Source organism: Carassius gibelio, chromosome B1 (genome assembly GCF_023724105.1).
Source record: "Carassius gibelio isolate Cgi1373 ecotype wild population from Czech Republic chromosome B1, carGib1.2-hapl.c, whole genome shotgun sequence".
Taxonomy (NCBI): domain Eukaryota; kingdom Metazoa; phylum Chordata; class Actinopteri; order Cypriniformes; family Cyprinidae; genus Carassius; species Carassius gibelio.
In genome coordinates this window covers 33,021,183-33,039,661 of record NC_068396.1, presented here as the reverse complement: position 1 = coordinate 33,039,661, position 18,479 = coordinate 33,021,183, and the positions used below count along the sequence as shown (strand labels likewise).

Below are 18,479 nucleotides of genomic sequence, written 5' to 3'. Positions count from 1 at the left end.
AAAATGTATAGAAAATACAGATTCTTTCGTTGTGGAATCAAAGCTATTACAATCGATAATGATCAATAAGAAGAGAAGAGACTGTAAATGAGTTCAGTGATTAAGTTCAAGCAATGACTACATTAAAACATAATTATCACCACCCGATGATTTTTGAAAATTAAAAAGTTACAAGCCAAGATCCCAACTAAAGCAAACACTGACCACTATAATGGTGACACACAAATTGTGATTTTCTCGTTTGTGATTCTGCTTGTTAACATCAGGTGTCTTCAATAATGGTCAATCATAACTCAATTAACTTCTTAATTATCTCATTAACTTCAACTCTGCTTCAGTGTTACTTTTAACACTGCTTCAGTGTTTATATGAGTCCACACTCAAGAGTGTTAAATTAACACTGGGGATTTTGCTGTGTGGAATCTGTAAAAGACAATACAGTATGCTGGTTTTGTAACCCTAAATTTTACAGTAGACAACGTTTTTTTTTTAACCAAAATCATGGTAGAGAAAAACAAATATATTTGTCAATTATGGGCAATGAGCGTCTGAAGCAGTTCTCTCAGAGCTGTAACAGAAAGAGCGTTGAAGACATAGCTTAGATCTGCTCTGAATTGAAAGCAAATCTGAAAAGGCTGTTGTTTGCTTGCGATGAAGATCTTTATTAGATGAACACACGTGTGCTGTCTACTGTTCAACAGGTAATAACTTGGGCAACATTCGATCACAATACACTATACCACTGTGACATTAGTTTGTTGTATGTGTAACTTACAACAGAGGCGTCATGCCAGTGTTGTAGTCGAGACCAGCTCATTCGAGTCCGAGTCAAGACCGAGTTCAGAAAGATTGGGTCTGAGACAAGACCTAAAGAAATCTTCAAGAGTATGTCAAATGTTTGGTGGAAACAATAAAGGTTAAAAGTGCCACATAGTATGTGGTGTAAAGGTAATTTTATTAGTATTATGAATTATTACTTGTCAATATTAAGTGCTCATTTTCACATAACACCGTTGTACCACTATACACATCCATATAACCTTTCTAGTACACATAACATTACTGTACCACTCTATATTGTAATTCTACATAACACTTCTAGTACAAGTAACATTTCTGTACCACTATACCTGTAAATGTTCAACTGTAACAGCTTTTACATAACTTTTAACCTTGAAGCTTAACTAATGACTGCTAATATCCTTACAATGTCTTGGATTATGTGCACTTTAGGGTGTACTCACACTAGCCAGTTTGAACCGTGCCTGAGTGCGTTTGACCACCAAAGCGCGGTTCGTTTGACTAGTGTGAGTGCTCCGAACCGTGCCCGGGCGCGGCTCGATTGGCCGGCCCTGGCCCGCTTAGAAGAGGTGGGCCAGGGCACGGTTCAGTTGGATGTTGTGAAGATTACAGATGGGCATACATTACTTTTTTTTTTTAAATAAGTGAGGAGACCATCCTGCTACCCAACCAAGCACGATGTGGTCTCATGATCAATCCACCCAGACTTAAAACTCTCTCTACTGGTGCAGAGGAAGTGGGGACTGATAAAAGTTACCCTTTTATCACTTTCTGTAACAGCAACGGATAATCTAATGCTAATTTCCCTGGATGGTGTGTTTTAATGCAGGGTAAAATACACACTAGTCGAAGTTTTTTTTAGTTACGGAGGGCATACACACAAGAGCCGACTGACTGTCCAGGAAAATTTCATCCAAAAGTGTGTATGTGCCAGGGGAAGAAAGCTGGATCAAATGCCATATAAGTTCAATGCATTCTGTCAGACATTTTTTTTTGGGGGGTGTTTAGTGTTGAGACAGTCAGTCTGTGTCTGTATTCATTATATAATTTAATTAAACAATATATATATATTTTTTTTCTGTGACCATTTTGTCCTTCTTTGTAAAAATAACACAGCTGAGAGAAATAATGTAGCAATGTGGCTTCCTGGAAAGCGGGATCACTACAGGCGGATGGCAGGAGGGTAACTTAAGGCCGGTGACACACTGGCTGCGTGGCGTCTCTGCTGCGTGCCAGAAGCGTGGTGGCTGCTTCGCGTTTTCTGTGTCTTTACACACCAGAAGCGTGCCTGACGACTCGGCGCTGGCACGCTGCTGTAGGTGACATAGAGGGAGGCTGCCGAAAAACCAGGCTCTTGTCCTCATGACAACAATATCCAATTTTTTTTTATTATTATTTTATTTATTTTTTTACACACCTACTGATAGGAAACCGTCAACAGTATTGACGGCAAAATAGAGTATGTTTGACAGGTGCAATGTTTGAAAATCGATCATTATTTATTTTTTAAATTACATTTATATCTGAATTTATGCCAACCTATAGACTTTCAAATATCAAAATATCATGAATTAATATGTATTTGTGTACAAAATGACATATAAACATATTTTCCTAGTATATTTTGCCTGGAAACGCTTCCAACATGCACGCGTGTCGCGTGAAAAATAGGCGTCGGTTCTATTTCTAGCATGCGCGCGTTTTCCGCGCGGCTCACGCAGGCAGTCTGCAAGATCTAACCTGTTAACATGGGAGCCGAATTAAAAACAGACACGCCACGCAGCTGAGACGCTTGCGCCACGCATCCAGTGTGTTGCTGGCCTAACGTCTCACGTCAAAAGAAAATCACCAGTCATTGGATGTGTCAATCATACATCAATTTAAATAAACATTAACATACAGTAATAATCATGAAATATTTTGATTGGGACTCGAGTGGACTAGGGCATAAGTCCGATTCCTAATATGTTCGAGTCCGAGTCAAATTGCACACGAGTCCATGACAAGACCGAGACCATTAAAATACGGTCTCGAGACCGAGTCCAAGACCGAGTCCGAGTCTCGAGTACTCAACACTGTGTCATGCCCATCAAAAGTGAGGGGCACGTGCCCCCACAGATTTTTGAGCCAAGTGGATTTTTAATGCAGCTTCCAAAAGACAAAAAATAGCAGATTAATATTTTCTATATTTAATACAATCACACCGGTGTGAGAACGTTCAGCGAGTCTATCATCAGCTGCTAAATTCAGATCTGCATTCGCTGGGCCAGAGACAGACTGCAATAACCAATCAGAGGTGTTCCGATGAGTCATCGCTGATGCTGATGCTTCCTTCACTCGCTCGCTTACTGAATACCTCTTTCTGGCGAAATCTCTCTTCAGAAACAACAAAGTGCAGATGTGTGTACGAATCTGTAAAAAGATATTGATTTCACAGTGTTAACACTTTCAGTGATTATAATGGGAGTTTCTGAGAGTGATTGAACTCTAGACTGTCAGTGAAAATGTTCTTTGATAATGTAAATGTTATTTGCTCTCTTTATGAACAATGAAAGATTAGTAGCCGTTTTTATATCACACTAACTTTCAATGTTATATTCACATTTAATATAAAGATATGAAATATGAAAATATGTTATGGCATGACACCCATATCTGTTACTTAAGTAAACAGGTTTTTATGTATGGTTAAAAGATTACATTATCAGGGTACTTTGACCATCGCATATTATCTAACATAATCTATGAAGGTGAGAATCAAAATGTTTCTAATAAAAATGAAAAAAATAAATAATGTTTAATAATAATTTGCCAATATGCTGTTGTGTCTGCTGTGTGTCACATGACGACCCCCCCCCAGTCGTGCCCCCTCAAAAACATGCTTATACATTAAATAGAATATTTTTACATTTAATAAGCCGTCACAGAGTATGAAATAAATACTGTCCAAACCCATGTTAGCTCTATTCTAGGAGAAATGCATTTGCTTAGACACTATTAACATTGATATTTCCACAATATTTACCCTTGCATAAATATACATATGTTTATATTTTGCAGAACAGACAGAGGAAAGTCCGTCAATGTGAATTTAGTTTCAGATGTTCAGTAACTTAGCCATCATGTGAGGAGTTTTCACTCTTCTCTGTGTCAGAGGTTATTTATAAATATATAATATATACTTTAAAATATAATTTAATTCAGTGATGCAAATAAAAACATAAAAACAGACTATAATATTCAGTATATGACCCAAAGAACCCACCTCTGACTGTGATTTTGCTTACATGCAAACTATTTTTTCTTGCCTTCATAACAACAGGTGTTATGTCTTTAAGCCGATAATCAGCTAGTTCCTCCTCCCCTAATTTCTTTATAAGATATTACATACGAGGGGTGTAAATCAGAGGATTCATCGCGATATGAGATTATATCGATTCTCATACCCAGAGATACCATATTTGACAATACCTAAGAAAAAACTATGATACAATTACGATTTGATTCAGCAGTATATAGATCGATTTATCGATATAATTATATTTTATACCTATTTTCCACAAGCAGTTACATTTTATTAACTCACAAATGCATCCAAAATATATAACATGAAGATTTATCTGAAACCTGTACTCCAACTGGGACTCCAACTTAATTATCAAACGCAGCTACGGTTAGCCAACGCTAACATTAGCACGTTTATCAAACAGCCTTCGATAAAATTTCTATGTTATAACTTCCCGAAAACAAATACACAAACATATAAAACAAACTTCTAGCCAAATACTAACAGCATCTAACTTGCAAGTTCGGAGTCGAACCTCATTTCTTTCAGGTCCATCAGTTGTCTCCAGCGATTAAAAGCAGTGCCGATGTTTACTCTGGTATTCTTATCGGATTTGATTTGTGATTCCGAGCGCGGTTGTATCCCTGTAGTGGGTGTTGGTCTCTTGCCAAGGGCTCCAGCTATCCTTCCGCTCTCATCTCTGAACTGAAAGTAGTGGGCTGTACTTTCCACACGATTGACATCATGTTCAAGTACACGCCCACAGGCCCTGCGAGTTATTCGTGTATTGTAGGTTGGCTGGTGGTTATGTTGCCCGCATACCGCCTCCCACGGCCGAAACTGGTATTACAACATCTGTCGGGCCGGGGCTAGTAATGCTAATGCTAATTAAGGTTGATATCTCTGCAGCACTATAACTTGACATTTTTTTAATGACATCATCGCCCTTATTTCTTTTCATTCTTTTGATGCGTGTACGTCATGTTATGGATATTTTTACCTTAATTTCTGCATATGGCACCTTTAAGAAGGACTTCAGTGAAACACTTCAAAGACTCAAAGTTCAGTCGTTCATCAGTGGACCACTCCCAGCAAGGGGAACAAATATGTTTTCCCGGTTGCTTGGGCTGAACACATGGCTACAAAGATCGTGTAATATAAAAGGAGTAAATTTAATCGACAACTTCAATCTTTTCTGGGGCCATAGACAATTGTTTAAACCGGATGGCCTCCACCCAAACAAACTTGGTGCTAGAGTGTTTAAGGACAATATCTACTTTTCCCTCCGTCATCCTTCAGCAGAGTGTGTCAATCCATTCAGCACACACACACACACACACCGGGTCCGAGTCATCATGTGGTTGACATATCCCACAAGGACACTGATAACACCATGCAGCCAAAACAAGCACTGCTGATAGACACTATCCCTGCTGAGCCCTGCCCACAGAGCTCCTCACAGACTGACTGTGATGTATCAAAACAGCTACAAGATTCACCACCCAGGTACGACTTTCTGGAAAACAGCCAGGGAAGCCAGGACAACACATCACAGCCACCGGAAACACCAGAGACACAGCCCATCTGACCAGACACATTATCCCTCTCTCCAGCATCTCCACTTCTGTGCTTCTCACAGAAAATGGAGGAATTGGTGTATGTTGGGACTAAACTCTCCCACTCATTCACTGCTAGCCCGCAGATATCAACAAAAAAACGGCGGGCCCCCCAACCACCAAAGCCTGTGGTCCCTGTTCCTATGAGAGCTCTCCGACCACTGCCACAACGCCAGGGCCCAAACCCTCTATCTGCTGAAGGTGAACCAAAAACAACTGATAGCAGCTCTCAGTGATATGTGTCGGGTCCCCGCTATAATAGCAGCAACATTCACAAATGCTTACAAAACAAGCGGGAACCCAGTATGCCTGTAGCTTTCTCTATTTCAGTTTTATCACGTGATAGAAAGTATAAGGCCATCTCAAGCCGAAGGGCAAACTCATCTAATCTGCGGCCTATTATGCATCAAACTAAGATTGATGTAAAGACACAAAGCACAGCCATCAAGTTAGCATTTTTAAACATTCGCTCACTAAAAAATAAATCATTTCTAATCAATGACTTTATAACCACAAACAATCTGGATTTTATGTTTCTAAAGGAAACATGGCTAGAAGACAGCTGCAGTGCAACAATCCTAAATGAAGCAGCCCCTCCTAACTTCACTTACATGAGTGTTTGCAGGACTGTTAGGAGAGGTGGGGGTGTAGCTGCTCTATTTAAAGATGTCTATCAATGCAAGCAAGTGTCATTTGGTCATTACTTGTCTTTCGAATATCTAGGGATTGTGCTGAAAGGTGCCCCACGCATTCTGTTTATTATTATTTACAGGCCTCCAAAATACTCTCCAGCCTTTGTTGAAGAGGTCACAGAAATGTTATCAATGATTTCCACAGAGTTTGACTGTTTTGCAATTGCAGGGGATTTTAATATTCACATAGATAATGCAGACAACAAAACTACAAAAGAAAAGATAACGGTTCTAAACACTTTTGACCTGATTCAGTATGTGCATGGACCCACACACAAAGGTGGACACACTTTGGATCTAATCATTAGTAGGGGTCTAAACATTTCATCCATTGTTATTAAGGAAGTAGCACTATCTGATCACTTCTGTATTTTCTTTGATATATTGATCTCTGCTACAACTGAATCTAGATCGGTCTCTGTCAGAAGGAGATGCATAAACGAGAACACAAGTGTACTATTTATGGAGGCTATATCTTTAACACCAAGCATTTCTGCAGACTCTGTTGATATTCTCCTTGATTCCTTCAACTCAAAAGTTAAGAATGTTATTGATGATATTGCACCAATAATAGTCAGTAAGAAAACAAACAGACAGAAATCAGTTTGGAGAAGATCAACAGCAGTTCAGACTATGAAAAGACAATGTAGAAAAGCCGAGCGGATGTGAAGGAAGACAAAACTTGAAATTCACTATAGCATCTATAAAGACAGCCTTCATGCTTTTAATGTGAAACTAGCCACAGCTAGACAGAATTTCTTCTCAAACCTTATAAACAGTAACTTAAATAATACTCATACTCTTTTTGCCACTGTTGAGAGACTGACAAACTCCCCAAGTCAGATTCCCAGTGAAATGCTCTCAGACAGCAAATGCAATGAGTTTGCTTCTTTCTTTTCTGAGAAGATTATCATTATCAGGAAGGCGATTAGCACATCCTCAAGTAATGCAGAGGTCAGACAGATTAGGCCACAATATCAAAAAGATACTATGTCTATTTTTGAAGCAATTGATAGCAAAATTCTGGAAGACATAGTGCAGCACCTAAAATCATCAACCTGTTGTCTTGACACACTTCCCACATCTTTTTTCAAAAGTGTGCTTAATGCTTAGAAGCAGATCTTTTAGAATTGGCGAATGCCTCACTTGTTTCTGGGACATTTCCAAACTCCCTAAAAACTGCAGTTGTTAAGCCCCTCCTGAAAAAGAGCAATCTTGATTACACTATTTTGAGCAATTTTAGACCAATATCTAATCTTCCGTTTATAGGCAAAATTATAGAAAAGGTAGTTTTTAATCAGCTGAACAAATACTTAAACTCAAATGGAAACCTGGACAATTTTCAATCTGGTTTTCGGCCGCATCACAGCACAGAGACAGAACTCATTAAGATAATAAATGATATTCGCTTAAATTGTGACTCTGGCAAAATATCGGTGCTGGTATTGCTAGATCTCAGTGCTGCGTTTGGCACTGTCGATCATAACATACTTCTACAGAGACTGGAAAACTGGGTCGGGCTTTCTGGGATGGTACTCAAATGGTTCAGATCATACTTAGAAGGAAGAGGCTATTATGTGAGTCTAGGAGAGCATAAGTCTAAGTGGACGTCCATGACATGCGGAGTCCCACAAGGCTCAATTCTTGCACCGCTCTTGTTTAGCCTGTATATGCTCCCACTAAGTCAAATAATGAGAAAGAACCAAATTGCCTATCACAGCTATGCTGATGATACCCAGATTTACCTAGCCTTATCTCCAAATGACTACAGCCCCATTGACTCCCTCTGCCAATGCATTGATGAAATTAATAGTTGGATGTGCCAGAACTTTCTTCAGTTAAACAAGGAAAACAAATGAAGTCACTGCATGTGGAAACAAAGATGAAGTGTTCAAGGTGAATGCATACCTTAACTCTAGGAGTCAAACAACTAAAAATAAAGTCAGGAATCTTGGTGTGATTCTGGAGACAGACCTTAGTTTCAGTAGTCATGTCAAAGCAGTAACTAAATCAGCATACTATCATTTAAAAAACATTGCAAGAATTAGATATTTTGTTTCCAGCCAAGACTTGGAGAAACTTGTTCATGCCTTTATCACCAGCAGGGTGGACTACTGTAATGGACTCCTCAATGGCCTTCCCAAAAAGACCATTAGACAGCTGCAGCTCATCCAGAACGCTGCTGCCAGGATTCTGACTAGAACCAGAAAATCTGAGCATATCACACCAGTCCTCAGGTCCTTACGCTGGCTTCCAGTTACATTTAGGATTGATTTTAAAGTACTTTTACTCGTATATAAGTCACTAAATGACCTAGGACCGAAATATATTGCAGATATGTTCACTGAATATAAACCTAACAGAGCACTCAGATCACTAGGATCGAGTCAGTTAGAAATACCAAGGGTTCACACAAAACAAGGGGAGTCTGCCTTTAGTTACTATGCTGCCCGCAGTTGGAATCAGCTTCCAGAAGAGATCAGATGTGCTAAAACACTAGTCACATTTAAATCTAGACTCAAAACTCATCTGTTTAGCTGTGCATTTATTGAATGAGCACTGAGCAATGTCCAAACTGATTGCACTACATTTTCACTGTTTTATTTTATTTTATTTTATGTAAAATAATTTTCTACCTGTTTTAAATTCATTTTAAATAAGTACATTTTTTAATTTTTTTAAAAGTTTTAAAATTGCTTGTCTTATTCTTGTTATTATTTTTCTTCATTATTATTTTACTTTCTTTTATGTAAAGCACTTTGAATAACCATTGTGTACGAAATGTGCTATATAAATAAACTTGCCTTGCCTTGCCTTACATTTCAGCCAAAATGGATGAATCGAAAGTATTAATCATTATATTAACTTAAACAATTATTATCAATAAATTATTATATAAATTAAATAACAAATTAGGGGTTTACAACATTGACAAAAAAATGACATCTCTATATTTTCTGGGACTTCGATGAGGATAATTAGATGATATTTTGCTAGTGTGTTATTGTGCTGGTATCTTATGGACTACTGTGGACAGCTGACTCCTGAATTATTATTATTTTTTCAATTCTTCATATTCTGCGCCAAGTCAAGTCAAGTCACCTTTATTTATATAGCGGTTTAAACAAAATACATTGCGTCAAAGCACTGAACAACATTCATTTGGAAAACAGTGTCTCAATAATGCAAAATGATAGTTAAAGGCAGTTCATCATTGAATTCAGTGATGTCATCTCTGTTCAGTTTAAATAGTGTCTGTGCATTTATTTGCAATCAAGTCAATGATATCACTGTAGATGAAGTGACCCCAACTAAGCAAGCCAGAGGAGACAGTGGCAAGGAACCGAAACTCCATCGGTGACAGAATGGAGAAAAAAACCTTGGGAGAAACCAGGCTCAGTTGGGGGTCAGTCTTAGAACTGACTCTTAGAACTGTGTGTTCAGTTCTATGTACGTTTTAGGGGCATTTTCACCTTTAAGCCATTTTTTCTAAAAGTGTCATCTTTAGTACATCAGTAGTACTCGATGGCGCCGCACATGGCTGCTTCAGTGCTTGGCTCTCCAGTGTTTGTGCTGTTTTTGTTCGTTTTTCCTGTTTTTTGTTTAACAAACACGATCAGTTTCACCAGGGATGAACTGCTGAACATTCGGCAGAACACACCACAAGATCTTTTACCGGATTTAAATTATTCAGACGTTTTACTGAACGTTGTTATCGGAGGAGCGGAGGCGCTAATCAAGCGCTTCAGGACGCGCAGACGGGGGAAGCGAGCGGGAGCGCTCGTCAGACTCAGGAAGCGCGGATTTCGTACGCGTTGCCTAGCAACCATCTAGCAAATCTCCGCTCTCTACCCAACAAAACAGACAAACTCCTTCTGCTCTCTCGGACAAATAAGGATTTCTCTCACTCTGCTGCTCTGTGTTTCACGGAAACCTGGCTGAATGACACCATACCGGACAGCGCGCTCCATCTGCCGGGCTTTCAGCTGTTCAGAGCGGATCGCGAAGCAGAATCAACGTGGGAAATCGCGCGGCGGTGGAATATGCTTTTACATCAATGAACGGTGGTGTACAGATGTAACTGTGTTAAAGAAGATGTGCTGTCCTGATCTAGAAATGCAGTTTGTCAACTGCAAGCCGTTCTATTCGCCGCGGGAGTTTCACTCGTTCATTCTGGTCAGTGTTTACATCCCTCCGCAAGCGCATGTTAGCTCAGCTTTACAGAAACTCGCTGATCAGATCACAGACACAGAACAACAACACCCGGACTTTGTTTTAATCATTCTTGGAGACTTTAACAAAGCCAATCTCTCCCGTGAACTGCCAAAATACAGACAGCATGTTACATGTCCCACCAGAGACAGTAATATATATGACTTCCTGTTGGCCTTCTGTAGCTAATCATAGCTCCATGTAGCTGTTTTTATTTTATATTTTTTCTCTATAATCTTTCTTACTATCACTGTCTGTTTGTTTGTTTTTTTTTAATTGTAAAATATAACTTAATTCACACCATATTTCTGATATTACCGATCAATCTTATCAGATAAACTTTGATCGTTCACTCTTCCGTGACTGCAGCACACCTGCAAAGCGTTAGCACTCGTTAGCTTGTCATTAGCGTTTTCTTTTCTCCTCTCCTCTCCTCTCTCACGCTGCAGTTTTCCACAAGTTCATCAAACAACCGCAGTAAGAATATTTCATCAAGCACGGTGAGTAATGGCTTCTCCTACAATTGTTATTTGCACCTCTTGCCACATGTACAGTTTATCTATCTCTGTCGCTGATGAGGGATTCACATGTGATAAATGCAGGGAAACAGGCTGACAGAGAAGATTTCAGAATTAGAGACACGCATCCAAACTTTAATTGAGGACAGTAAGAATGTTAGGGCTCTAGATATGGCTTTGGATGCGTCTAGCTCAGGGATTCCTGTACATTGTCCGGTTCCAGCAGAGCCCCTGCAGCAGGGCAACTGGGTGACGGTGAGGCAGCGTAGTCGTGGGTCAAAACACCGCTCTTCTGTTCCGATCAAAACATCAAACAGGTTCTCCCCACTCAGTGATGCACCCACTGAGAAACCTGATGAAAGCGCTCTAGTTATTGGTGATTCTATTGTACGGAACGTGAATATAGAGACACCAGCCACCATAGTCAAATGTTTACCGGGAGCCAGAGCGCCTGACATCTTGGCAAATTTAAAAGTGCTGGCTAATGCTAAACGTAAATACAGTAAGATTGTTATTCATGCCGGCGCTAATGATGTTCGACTTCGCCAGTCGGAGATCACTAAAAATAACTTTAAAGAGGTGTGTGAACTTGCAAGCACGATGTCAGACACTGTAATATGCTCTGGTCCCCTCCCTGCTTACCGTGGTGACGAGATGCATAGCAGATTGTCATCACTCAATGGCTGGATGTCTAAGTGGTGCCCACAGAATAACATAGGTTATATAGACAATTGGACGAGCTTTTGGGGCAGACCTGACCTGTTTAAAAGAGATGGTCTTCATCCCTCCTGGGGTGGCGCCACTCTTCTGTCTAAAAATATGGCAAATAGTCTTAGTGTTTATACTTGACTAACTGGGGCCCAGGTCAGGAAGCAGACAGACTGGCTAAACCGACCGTCTGCTAGCTGCCTCCCGTCACAGAGGTCAGTTAATTCTCAGCACATAGAGACTCTTTCACCTAGATATCACACTATAGAGACTGTGTCTGTTCCACGAACTAGAAAATACAAAAAACGTCCAAACCAAGTTAAGGTTAACAATTTAATTGAGGTTCAACAAATAAAAAACAAATGCAATATGGATAAACAAATGATAAAGATTGGCTTATTGAATATCAGATCCATTTCTACGAAAACACTTTTTGTAAATAATATGATAACTGATCATAATATAGATGTGCTCTGCTTGACAGAAACCTGGCTAAAACCTGATGATTACATTATTTTAAATGAGTCCACCCCCCAAGATTATTGTTATAAACACGAGCCGCGTCTAAAAGGCAAAGGGGGAGGTGTTGCTTCAATTTACAATAACGTTTTCAGGATTTCTCAGAGGGCAGGCTTCAAGTATAACTCGTTTGAAGTAATGGTGCTTCATATAACATTATCCAGAGAAACCAATGTTAATGATAAATCCCCTGTTATGTTTGTACTGGCTACTGTATACAGGCCACCAGGGCACCATACAGACTTTATTAAAGAGTTTGGTGATTTTACATCCGAGTTAGTTCTGGCTGCAGATAAAGTCTTAATAGTTGGTGATTTTAATATCCATGTCGATAATGAAAAAGATGTATTGGGATCAGCATTTATAGACATTCTGAACTCTATTGGTGTTAGACAACACGTTTCAGGACCTACTCATTGTCGAAATCATACTCTAGATTTAATACTGTCACATGGAATTGATGTTGATAGTGTTGAAATTATTCAGCCAAGTGATGATATCTCAGATCATTATTTAGTTCTGTGTAAACTTCATATAGCCAAAATTGTAAATTCTACTTCTTGTTACAAGTATCGAAGAACCATCACTTCTACCACAAAAGACAGCTTTTTAAGTTATCTTCCTGATGTATCCGAATTCCTTAGCATATCCAAAACCTCAGAACAACTTGATGATGTAACAGAAACTATGGACTCTCTCTTTTCTAGCACTTTAAATACAGTTGCTCCTTTACGCTTAAGAAAGGTTAAGGAAAACAGTTTGACACCATGGTATAATGAGCATACTCGCACCCTAAAGAGAGCAGCCCGAAAAATGGAGCGCAGCTGGAGGAAAACAAAACTAGAGGTATTTCGTATTGCTTGGCGGGAAAGTAGCATATCCTACCGAAAATCATTAAAAACTGCTAGATCTGATTACTTTTCTTCTCTTTTAGAAGAAAACAAACATAACCCCAGGTATTTATTCAATACAGTGGCTAAATTAACGAAAAATAAAGCCTCAACAAGTGTTGACATTTCCCAACACCACAGCAGTAATGACTTTATGAACTACTTTACTTCTAAAATCGATACTATTAGAGATAAAATTGCAACCATTCAGCCGTCAGCTACAGTTTCGCATCAGACAGTGCACTATAGACCCCCTGAGGAACAGTTCCACTCATTCTCTACTATAGGAGAGGAAGAATTGTATAAACTTGTTAAATCATCTAAACTTACAACATGTATGTTAGACCCTATACCATCTAAGCTCTTAAAAGAGGTGCTTCCAGAAGTCATAGGTCCTCTTCTGACTATTATTAATTCCTCATTGTTATTAGGACATGTCCCCAAAACCTTCAAACTGGCTGTTATTAAGCCTCTCATAAAAAAGCCACAACTTGACCCCAGAGAACTAGTTAATTATAGACCAATCTCGAATCTCCCTTTTCTGTCCAAGATACTAGAAAAGGTGGTATCCTCACAATTATATTCCTTCTTAGAGAAAAATGGTATATGTGAGGATTTCCAGTCAGGATTTAGACCGTATCATAGTACTGAAACTGCTCTCCTTAGAGTTACAAATGATCTGCTCTTATCATCTGATCGTGGGTGTATCTCTCTATTAGTTTTATTGGATCTTAGTGCTGCGTTTGACACAATTGACCACAACATTCTTTTGCATAGACTTGAACACTTTGTTGGCATCAGTGGAAGTGCATTAGCATGGTTTAAATCGTACTTATATGACCGCCATCAGTTCGTAGCAGTGAATGAAGATGTATCATATCGATCACAAGTGCAGTATGGAGTACCTCAAGGCTCAGTTCTAGGGCCGCTACTCTTCACGCTTTATATGTTACCCTTGGGAGATATCATCAGGAAACATGGTGTTAGCTTTCACTGTTATGCTGATGATACGCAGCTCTATATTTCCTCGCAGCCCGGTGAAACACACCAATTTGAAAAACTAATGGAATGCATAGTCGATATAAAAAATTGGATGACGAGTAATTTCTTACTGCTAAATTCAGAAAAAACAGAGGTGTTAATCATAGGGCCTAAAAACTCTACTTGTAATAACCTAGAACACTGTCTAAGACTTGATGGTTGCTCTGTCAATTCTTCGTCATCAGTTAGGAACCTAGGTGTGCTACTTGATCGCAATCTTTCCTTAGAAAGCCACGTTTCTAGCATTTGTAAAACTGCATTTTTCCATCTCAAAAATATATCTAAATTACGGCCTATGCTCTCAATGTCAAATGCAGAAATGTTAATCCATGCATTTATGACTTCAAGGTTAGACTACTGTAATGCTTTATTGGGTGGTTGTTCTGCACGCTTAGTAAACAAACTACAGCTAGTCCAAAATGCAGCAGCAAGAGTTCTTACTAGAACCAGGAAGTATGACCATATTAGCCCGGTCCTGTCCACACTGCACTGGCTCCCTATCAAACATCGTATAGATTTTAAAATATTGCTTATTACTTATAAAGCCCTGAATGGTTTAGCACCTCAGTATTTGAATGAGCTCCTTTTACATTATACTCCTCTACGTCCGCTACGTTCTCAAAACTCAGGCAATTTGATAATACCTAGAATATCAAAATCAACTGCGGGCGGCAGATCCTTTTCCTATTTGGCGCCTAAACTCTGGAATAACCTACCTAACATTGTTCGGGAGGCAGACACACTCTTGCAGTTTAAATCTAGATTAAAGACCCATCTCTTTAACCTGGCATACACATAACATACTAATATGCTTTTAATATCCAAATCCGTTAAAGGATTTTTAGGCTGCATTAATTAGGTAAACTGGAACCGGAACACTTCACATAACACCGTACTTTCTACATCATTAGAAGAATGGCATCTACGCTAATATTTGTCTGTTTCTCTCTTGTTCCGAGGTCACCGTGGCCACCAGATCCAGTCTGTGTCCAGATCAGAGGGTCACTGCAGTCACCCGGATCCAGTACGTATCCAGACCAGATGGTGGATCAGCACCTAGAAAGGACCTCTACTGCCCTGAAAGACAGCGGAGACCAGGACAACTAGAGCCCCAGATACAGATCCCCTGTAAAGACCTTGTCTCAGAGGAGCACCAGGACAAGACCACAGGAAACAGATGATTCTTCTGCACAATCTGACTTTGCTGCAGCCTGGAATTGAACTACTGGTTTCGTCTGGTCAGAGGAGAACTGGCCCCCCAACTGAGCCTGGTTTCTCCCAAGGTTTTTTTCTCCATTCTGTCACCGATGGAGTTTCGGTTCCTTGCCGCTGTCGCCTCTGGCTTGCTTAGTTGGGGTCACTTCATCTACAGCGATATCGTTGACTTGATTGCAAATTAAAACAGACACTATTTCAACTGAACAGAGATGACATCAATGAATTCAATGATGAACTGCCTTTAACTATCATTTTGCATTATTGAGACACTGTTTTCCAAATGAATGTTGTTCAGTGCTTTGGCGCAATGTATTTTGTTTAAAGCACTATATAAATAAAGGTGATTGATTGATTGATTGATTGATCACTGTTACACCACAATAAAGGATGCATTTCACTCTGTTCCACGAGCAGCTTTGGGACGTTCTGATCACTGTTTGGTTCATCTTATACCGTCCTACAAGCAAAAACTTAAATCTGCTAAAACTGTAGTAAGGACTGTGAAGAGATGGACCAGCGAAACAGAGCAGGATTTACAATCTTGTTTTGACCTCACTGATTGGAGTGTTTTTGAAGCTGCTACCACCGATCTGGATGAACTCACAGAGACCGTAACATCCTATATTAGTTTCTGTGAGGATATATGCATTCCTACCAGGACTTATTTAACATTCAACAATGATAAGCCATGGTTTGCAGTAAAACTCAGACATCTTCGTCAGGCCAAAGAGGATGCCTACAGAAATGGGGACAGGGTCTTGTACAATCAGGCCAGGAACACACTGAACAAAGAGATCAGAGCGGCTAAAAAGACCTACGCTAAAAAGTCGGAAGACCAGTTTACTTCCAACGACTCAACTTCAGTGTGGAGAGGTCTAAGAACCATCACGAACTACAAGACACCATCCCCTTGCACTGAGGCTAATCAACGACTTGCTAACGACCTGAATGAGTTTTATTGCAGATTTGAAACCCCCAACACCCATTCTGACCATCTCCCTGCACAACCATTAACACCTCCTGCAATCCCACCCTCCACACCTCCTGCTCTTCAAATCTGTGAAGATGATGTACGCCAGGTCTTCAAGAAGAACAAAAGAAGAAAAGCACCAGGCCCAGATGGTGTTACACCAGCCTGTCTGAAAACCTGTGCTGACCAGCTGGCCCCCATCTTTTCACAGATCTTCAACAGATCCCTGGAGTTGTGTGAAGTGCCTTCCTGTTTCAAACGCTCCACCATCATCCCCATCCCAAAGAAACCCAAGATAGCAGAACTTAACGACTACAGACCTGTGGCTCTAAGGTCTGTCGTCATGAAGTCGTTTGAAAAACTGGTTCTGGGTTATTTGAAGGATATCACTGGACCCTTACTGGACCCCCTGCAGTTTGCTTACCGAGCAAACAGGTCCGTGGATGATGCAATCAACATGGGATTGCACTTCATCCTGCAACATCTGGACAAAACAGGGACTTGTGTGAGGATCCTATTTGTGGACGTTAGTTCGGCATTCAACACCATCATCCCAACAGCCCTTCAGACCAAACTGACCCAGCTCTCTGTTCCTAGCTCTATCTGTCAGTGGATCACCAGCTTTCTGACAGATAGGCAACAGTTAGTGAGACTGGGGAAATACACATCAAACAGCTGCTCCACCAACACTGGTGCCCCTCAGGGATGTGTTCTCTCCCCACTGCTCTTCTCCCTGTACACCAACGACTGCACCTCTAAAGACCCCTCTGTCAAGCTCCTGAAGTTTGCAGACGACACTACAGTCATCGGCCTCATCCAGGACGGTGATGAGTCTGCTTACAGACAAGAGGTTGAGCAGCTGGCTGTCTGGTGCAGTCTTAACAACCTGGAGCTGAACACGCTCAAAACAGTGGAGATGATCGTGGACTTTATGAGAAACCCCCCTGCTCTCCCCCCACTCCTCACCATCATGAACAGCACTGTGACTGCAGTGGAGTCATTCAGGATCCTGGGAACCACCATCTCTCAGGACCTGAAGTGGGACAATCACATTGACTCCATTGTTAAAAAGGCCCAACAAAGGTTGTATTTCCTTCGCCAGCTGAGGAAGTTTAACCTGCCACAGGAGCTGCTGAAACAGTTCTACTCAGCCGTCATTGAGTCTGTACTGTGTACTTCAATAACTGTCTGGTTTGGCTCAGCAACAAAATCAGACATCAGAAGACTACAGAGTACTGTTCGGACTGCTGAAAGGATTATTGGTGCTCCCCTGCCCACCCTTCAAGAACTGTATACATCCAGAGTGAGGAAAAGGGCTCAGAAAATCACTCTGGATCCCTCACATCCAAGTCACCCCATCTTTGAACTTTTGCCATCTGGCCGGCGCCTCAGAGCCGCAAACACCAGAACAGCAAGGCACAAGAACAGTTTCTTCCCCCAGGCAATCTACCTCATGAACAGTTAAATGTTCCCTACTTATGCTTATAAATGTGCAATATCCTTATATTTATTTGTTAACCCTCCATCCTAGAACATTCCTGCATCTCACTCAATCCTATTCCATTATAATTTATAGCACAATTGTTTATACACTTATTTATTTGCCAATTTGTAAAAAAAATTTTTTTATCTTTTTTTTTTTTTTTTGTCTGTGTGTTGTTGTCTCTGTGTACTGGAAGCTTATGTCACTAAAACAAATTCATTGTATGCGTAAGCATACTTGGCAATAAAGCTCTTTCTGATTCTGATTCTGATTGAGTCAATTTCTTGCATTTGGGCTTTTACCAAGCAGATGAAATCAGTATCAACAAAATCTATCTTTGCAGAAACACAGAAGCTGCATCTGACCCTTGTCAAAAAATCCTAAAGGATTCCAATAAGAAAACTGTACAGGATTCTAATTGGAATTTCTATCATATTTTGGAACCGTTCCTAATAGGATTCTGAAAAGAATAGTCTTGTAGGACAAGACATAAATATCCTGTAGGATTTTAATGGGATCCAGTTG

The 18,479-nt window shown here is 40.2% G+C and overlaps 1 protein-coding gene across 10 annotated transcripts in view; it reads right to left on the bottom strand.

Moving 5' to 3' along the window:
* Positions 1 to 18,479, bottom strand: part of LOC127949401 (NACHT, LRR and PYD domains-containing protein 3-like) — a 68,786-nt gene that overhangs the window by 18,985 nt on the left and 31,322 nt on the right. The window contains exon 9 of one of the 10 annotated variants that reach the window (XM_052546598.1): positions 472 to 3,213. The exons of the other annotated variants lie outside the window; for them this stretch is intronic. Within the exon in view, the coding sequence (XP_052402558.1) occupies positions 3,180 to 3,213 (34 nt within the window). The 3' untranslated portion in view covers positions 472 to 3,179. Of the gene's footprint in view, positions 1 to 471; positions 3,214 to 18,479 lie in introns of those variants that run through there. 10 annotated transcript variants of the gene reach the window in all.